This window comes from Coptis chinensis, chromosome 3 (genome assembly GCF_015680905.1).
Source record: "Coptis chinensis isolate HL-2020 chromosome 3, ASM1568090v1, whole genome shotgun sequence".
In the NCBI taxonomy this organism is placed as follows: Eukaryota; Viridiplantae; Streptophyta; class Magnoliopsida; order Ranunculales; family Ranunculaceae; genus Coptis; species Coptis chinensis.
Window position 1 is genome coordinate 65,000,000 of NC_141458.1, and position 7,167 is coordinate 65,007,166.

General features: G+C 35.2%; 1 protein-coding gene across 1 annotated transcript; it reads right to left on the reverse strand.

Moving 5' to 3' along the window:
* Positions 1-693: 693 nt before the first annotated feature.
* Positions 694-3,009, reverse strand: LOC147510418 (uncharacterized). Its single transcript, XM_086598125.1, has 4 exons — positions 2,608-3,009; positions 2,098-2,304; positions 1,435-1,593; positions 694-939 (listed from the first exon to the last, which is right to left on the reverse strand). The coding sequence occupies exons 1-4, from the start codon at positions 3,007-3,009 to the stop codon at positions 694-696; spliced, it is 1,014 nt and encodes a 337-aa protein (XP_086454251.1).
* Between the last annotated feature and the right edge of the window lie 4,158 nt (positions 3,010-7,167).

The following is a 7,167-nucleotide window of genomic DNA, read 5'->3' on the forward strand; positions in this document are numbered from 1 at the left end:
GAATAGGGATGCTTGATTAACCTTTGTATTCATTGCCATTCCCCATTTAACTAGGTGCACTGCATTTTCAAAAGCTTCTTGTCGAACCGGCTCTTATTTCAATCCGTGCTGGACCGATCTTGGTGGTCTTCTTTGTTAAGGAAATGGCTTTAAGTGTTTCATACTTTCATTTATGAAGACACTTCAGGATTAGTAAGACTTCTGTTCACGTGATTGGGCTGATGTAATTCTTGAAGTCTCTAGGTGACTTTAATAGGACCGTCCCAGAAACAAAACTAGACACCTACAATGAGAAAAATATCTACATAGATCAAACACCTTACCTGAGTAGTATCAGTGCACTGACGGACAAGAGTATAAAATAAGAAAAACCTTTTCTTTTTCCTTTGGTCAAAATCCAGAGGGTTAATATAGGGTCAAAGAAGTACTCAGTTTTACATAACAAACTCTTTTTAGCTCCCCGCCCCCCACGGCCCCACCCCAAAAAATAAGAATAATAATAATAAATATATAAATAAAACAATAAAGAAAAAATACAGAAAAAAAATTCAACCTATATATAAAGGTTATCTACTAATCATAGAAAACCTATAAGCATACCTAGTGCTTTGAGATCAGCCACTCTTGATATGAGATAATTAATCAGAGCGCCGTCTTCAAATTTAGCAATATGGTAACCTCTGAAAATGCTTTTTATAGTGATTGTATCTTCTTATTGAGTTCGGCCAGCTCCTTCTCCGTGCCACTCAATTTAATAGTCAAGGTAATGCCAACTTTCTTCAATACCAAAGCACTTTTTAGTAAAAACTCAAGAAACTTGAATTCATTTTTAGACCCTTCAAAATTTTGCATCTCAATACACTTTAGTTGATGAAGCTTGCAAGTAAATGATAACTCTGCATCCCAATCTTCTCTCTCATCTTCATGCTTGATAATTCTCTGATAAAAAACAATTGGTAAAGCAACAGTACAATTTGTGTTTCTACAATTTGTTTCTTTTATTTTTCTACCATTACAACTTTTTCCCCTTGTTCCAATAATTAGCAACATATACAAAAGAGGCAAACAGAACAAATGTAATAGGCATCCCTAGTGAGACTTTTATTTATTTGTTTATATTTTAAGTAGCAATGTTGGCATGTATAATAAAACCCTAGTTAGAGTGGTTTAGAGTTCTAGTTATTAAGGGGTAGTATTATTATATATAGGTTTTGTAGCCTTCTTTGTCAATGGGTGATTAGAAAAACAAATTATAATTTTTGAAAGATCATGATAGTGAATATTAAATTGAGTTGAAACCCTAGTTGTTGATTTGTTGTATATTATTCTGCTGCGTTTGATGAACTTAGTAGTTGGTAACTTTAAGCTGTAACTGTATAACTACAAAATAAGAGTTGAAAAAACCTGAAATATGATATAATAATCGATCAATACCTTGGTTCTTTCCAAGACAAGAGTTTCTAAAAGTGGGAAAACCTCTAACAGTTTTGCCAATGAATAGATGTAAGATTTGTCACACCATTCTGTAAGCTTTAGATACTTCAAACTTTGGACTGAAACTCCTTCCAACATATTCGGCAATTCTTCAAAAGCCTGACAATGAAAAAGAGAGGAATCTAGAAACAACTACTTCACAGGTAAAATTTTGACAATTAGGAAGTGCTTGACAAAAGGTGTTTTTCCCATATGCTACAACTGAATTGTTCGAGGAGAGCATCTATATATCAACCATTTACAACCTAGCAAAGTTACAAACCATTGGAATTCGAGACCATAGATTTAATCAGTAAAGGGGTATTCCTCGGAGAAAGGTACATCAAAGTATAGAGATTGTCTAAATTGGCATTTAAGTTTGTAGTCAACAAATCTGTTATGTCACCCGACATACTTATTTAAAACATTGTTAGTTCAAATAACTGTGTTCCAAACTTCTTAACCAAAAATAAAAAAGAAAAGAAACCGTAAAGCACATTTGTTTTCCCAATGTTCTGAAAGCTTTATACAATTGAAATAAGAACCGTTCTCACTAATAAAAAAAAAGTAGAAAATGCTAGCCGAAGCCATTTTCACAATAGAGAAAGATGAAAGAAAACATACTTGAAAGCCATGTCCTGATAGAGTAAGCGACTTTGCATTAGTGATTCCTTTTAGGATGCTACTCAAACATCTACCAAATGAAATATTGCGGGTTACCACGTAGTACACATATGTCTCAATCTCAGCAGTAACTTGAGGCTGAAAGATTCTCCAAGGTGTAGTCTTTGTAGGTATAGCCAATGCATTTGAGTGATGCGAGACTGGGCGCTGCAGATATCTAAATTGAGGTATTATAATTACATCCTTGAAAAATATTCTCCAGCTGCAAGTACTTAAGTTTAGGACCAGATATTGCAAGCCTTCTAACCTTAATATGGTCACAATATTCAATAATAAAACTTTCCACAATTGGCAAGTCCAAAACTAAATCCCCATGACTATTGATCGGAAGCAAGATCCCAAGTAATTCCAAATTTTAACTCGGCCAGATAAACATACTGTTTTTAAAGACATAATAGATACGCCACCAAGTCTAAGCACTTCAACTCATCGTTTTTTAGCATAAGTAACACATCTATCAATCAGTCTGGAATCATCATATTCGGCAGAGACGAAAAACAGATCGAACTTGTCTATATCAGATCCATCTCGGAGAAATAAAACCGTGTCTACAAAAAACTTGAACTTAGTCAACTTGTTCTTCTTCAGTTTGAGATTACGTCGATTCCAACAATTACAACGATTTGTCCAGGAATGTTCATGAAACTTAAGAGTTTGGACTGATCGCCATAGGTTTGTCCATCTTTTGGAAAGAAAGCTTGTTTGGAGAACTTCTTTCATGTCCATGAAAAAGAGGATGTGATGAATAAGTGGTTCATGTAAGCCACTGATTTTGTCTTCATTGTTCATATTCTTTAACTTCTTGTTGGCAGCAGTGGAACTGGATGAAGAAGAATTCCCTTCAGCTTCCATCTCAATATTTTCAAAGCAAATTCTCCAAAGGTAGATGAACCGCAACCATAGATTCTGAAACAAAACACATTACCATATTACACTAGATAACTGCAAGCAGTGGGGGCGTGAGCGGAGGTGGAGAAGAGAGAGGGAGAGATGGGTTTGTGGTGGGGAGAGAGAGAGTTGGGTTTGGTTGAGAAGGAAGGAGGGAGAGGGAAGGAGAAATATATTTTTAAAAGATTTTGTAAACCTCGTCAGACTTAATAGTGGCCCTAAATAAAATAGGACGCAAATGACATACCTCGCCAACCTTAGCAAGTTAGTGAAAAAGAAAAGAAAAATAAAAGTAGGAGAAAGTAGCCATTAGAGTGAATCATACCTGATAGAGAGAGAGAGAGGGAGAGGGCGGCAGATCTGATCTCGGTGGAGAATGAAGGAAATTTCTCTTTTTATCCTAAACTAGAATTACTGCATAGCAGTGGGGAAGTGAGCATAGCAAGGGTAGGAATGAGAGGAGCAAGGAGTTGAAGAGAAGGGCGGAGAACAAAGAGAGTGAGAAGAGGAAGATGAATTAGGTATTTCCGTATAGATGTATAGGAAGCAAACAGTAAATTTTTAAAAAAACAGCAATAGGTATTTCCGTATTTGTAATATTCGCATTGACACAAGGATAAATTTTAGTTGTCACTGTAACGACGAATTTTTGAAAGTTCGACAAGATGAATGAATGCAAAACTGTTTACAAGTCACCAAACAGTATGTAATCAAAAGTTCAAGAACATAGGATGGTAAATAGAATTCACCTCTTAGGCTTATAATCAAACATGTCCTAGGGAGCTTCTAAAAATGCTCCAACTATTATACAATTTTCTAACACACAAAGAAAAAAAAAATCATCGAAAACAGATTGGAAATAACATATAACAATACTTCAAACATCAAACTTATGAATATGACATGACCCACAATATAAAAACAAATACGTATAGAAAAATAAAAGAGATGGAACAAATCATTCAATATACATTTAGAACCTAAGACTATCTCAAATAGTGGTGAAATAAAAAAAAATCATGACCACTTCTTTGCAAGGGAAAATTTTCATTCTAAAATTCCCATACAAATAATGAGAGTGAAAAAAAATTCATTCAAAAATCTGCAATTAATTGGCGAAACTTTAGTATTAATTGATGATAACCATAAAGCTGAAGGGGAATTAAAACCATATAGGACATCACAAACTCAGAATTTTGAAGAGGAGTAAAAGAAAGGATTGTACCTTTGATTGTTGCTTTTAATCACCGTTGGCTCTAAAATCGCATTGTGTCTGGCGACGGTTATATCAAAATTACCAAGGGTAGGAATATTCACGAGATTCACGAGATGGATTTAACCTAATAGAAATGTGCTATTTAATTCAAACTCTTTTTTTTCCAATTTTAAGTAAAGTGGACCACAAGCCTGATGTGGACTAAGTGTTTAGGTGGACCAATTATATTCTATTGTCCACGGGACAGCTTTTTCATGTATGTCTACAAATTCGATCTCCCACAAAAAAAAACTCTCCACAAACCCCCGCAAAAAACTCCCAACAAAAAACCCCGCAAAAAACTCTCCACAAACCGAAAGCCTAAGCAAAATCTCAAATTTCCAACAAAACAAAACAAAATGTCAAAATCACCGTTGCGGACTGAAGAGAACACACGCAACACTGAAAATTGCACAAATCCAAGACTTCAAAATCAAATTTATTGTGAAGAACACCAAGATCAATTATACCAACAAATTTTGTTATTTTCACAACTTGAGGACGGGGAAGAAGACGAACTACCATTACAGGTACATTTCAATGATGTTGAATTATATTTTTCATGTTATAATTATTGAAATTCGTGATTTTTGGTTCATATCACTATTAGGATTTTCATGGCTTGCACAGTGTACATGTTAGGATATGAATGGTAGGAAATATATGTATGAACATTCATTGTGCATACTCTTGTTGGACTATGAGCATTCAGTGTTCATACTCTTAGTGGACTATGAACATTGAATGTTCATACCTCACCATACATCAATAGACTAATGTTTATAGGGTACTTTGCTATTTTTTAATTTCAATATCTGACATTCATTTATTTGTAGGACTTACTAAAAGGGATGAAAAGCAAATCAAAGAGGAAGAACAAATCAAAGAAAAATAAGTCCCCAGGGAAAATAGCATGTTCGAAACCTGCAACTAAGCAACAGAAGCCAGAATCGAGTAGCACTCCTACCAAGAAAAGGAAGAAAGAGTCAAGCAGCAAAGTAGTTTATAAAAAGAAGAGTAGGAAAATAGTTTCTAAAAAGAAGGCAGAAGAGGAGAGTGAAAAGGAGAAGGAAGACCAGGGAAAAGAACTAGTATCGACCACATGTACAACACTGGCACCTCAGCTGCGAAGCAGCCTCTCCTGTATGATAAAGCTAGTAAAACTTCTAAAGGAAAAGAAAATTCCAAAAAATTATGTTGAGGCAATGAAGAAGACACCATTATGGTTGTTGTTTAAAGCATTATGGGAAGGGGAGATTGTAGAAGGTAACGTAAACAAGCCCAACAAACAAATATTTGATCTCTTGGACAAATATGATAACAACTCTAATGAATTTCAGATAGATGGAAAAAGTTTAAAGCTGACTTATGAGGAGATAAGTCTAATGTTTGGGCTGCCTGTAACAGAAATGTTTTTTAATCCAACGGAGACTATTGGTTCTAAAGATAAACAAACAAGATTCATATCAAAGTACTTGGGTGGTGGGGAGAAATCGATAATCAACAAAGCTGATTTATTTGGTGCAATATTGCAGATCTTGAATGAGACAAATGATGAACATGCAACTAAAGATTTCTCAAAGTTGATGTCACTTTACATGTTCACCACCTACTTCTTTGCTAATGCAAATTATAGATTAACTTGGCCCTTAATCAAGGTTGTAGAAGACTTGGAATCATTAAGAAAGTTGTCTTGGCCCAATGCCATACAGGACGAATTGATTGCTGCAGCCAAAAAGCACAAAAAAAAGAAAGATAAAAACGAAGATAAAGACGATCAGTGGATGCACAATAATGTTTATGGTATAGTATTTCAATTGCATCTCCTTAATATATGTTTGTATGTTTGTATAACAGTTGGTGGAGTAGGAACAATGATTGTTCATATATAAAATCTTTGTAAATGCCTGTTTGTATAACATTTTTAGCACTAAATATAGGTTTCATAACACACATTGCAATTTTGGATATGTGAGCACACCACACTCATTAAAAAGGTGGAAAATCATGAAAGAAAATTCCCAAGGTGTGCGAGATGGAATCTGAAGAAATTGATTGGACAATTCTGAAGCACAACACTCAACATGTTAAAAGCTAATCAGGCATATTTCAACATATATGAAGTGTATAACTAGAATAACTGCATATATAGCAGTGGGGACGTGAGCGTAGCAAGGGAGGAGATGAGAGGAGGGAGATGAAGAGATGAGAGGAGGACGATGAAGGAGAGAGATGAAGAGAAGATCAGGAGATGAGAGGAGGAAGAGGAAAGTGCGAGGAGATGAGAAGGGCAGGAGATGAGAGAAGGAAGATGAAGGGCGGAGAAGAGAGAGAAACTATTAAAGGGAGAGGGGGGGGGAGATGAAGGGCGGAGAAGAGAGAGAGATTATTAGAGAGGGGGGTACAAACACACACCAACGAAGTGGATTTTAGGCGGGCTTTTGAAACCGACCTCAAGAGTTTGCTATGCTCACGGATGAACACCGAATGGTCATATTCCAATAAGAGTATGAACATTGATTGTTCATGGTCCAAATTTTAAACACAAATTGTTGATGTTGAATCTATAACAGATGAGGAAGGAACATTGCTGCAGAACATATCTAGTGACGTTGTACCCTCTAATCAGGTAGATTTCAACCTATATGAAGTGTATAAATACACACTATAGTATTAGTGTATAAATATACTATAGTATTAGTATTATTAATATCCAAAAGTAGTTATGAACAAATATTGTTCATACCAATAAACTGGCTATGAACAATTATTGTTCATACTCCATTGGCTATGTCCAAATTGCAAACACTAATTGCTCATGCTGAACTTTATCAGGTAATTGTTGATGCTGAAGCTATAACAGATGA

Bases quoted from the DNA above. Each gene is read 5' to 3' on its own strand.
- LOC147510418 (XM_086598125.1), bottom strand. From the start codon at position 3,009: ATGGAAGCTGAAGGGAATTCTTCTTCATCCAGTTCCACTGCTGCCAAC. The intron at 1,594-2,097 runs GTATGTTTTCTT...TTTCATTGTCAG, and splicing joins TATCAGGACATGGCTTTCAA to GCTTTTGAAGAATTGCCGAA. The intron at 940-1,434 runs GTATTGATCGAT...GTTTTTTATCAG, and splicing joins TTGTCTTGGAAAGAACCAAG to AGAATTATCAAGCATGAAGA.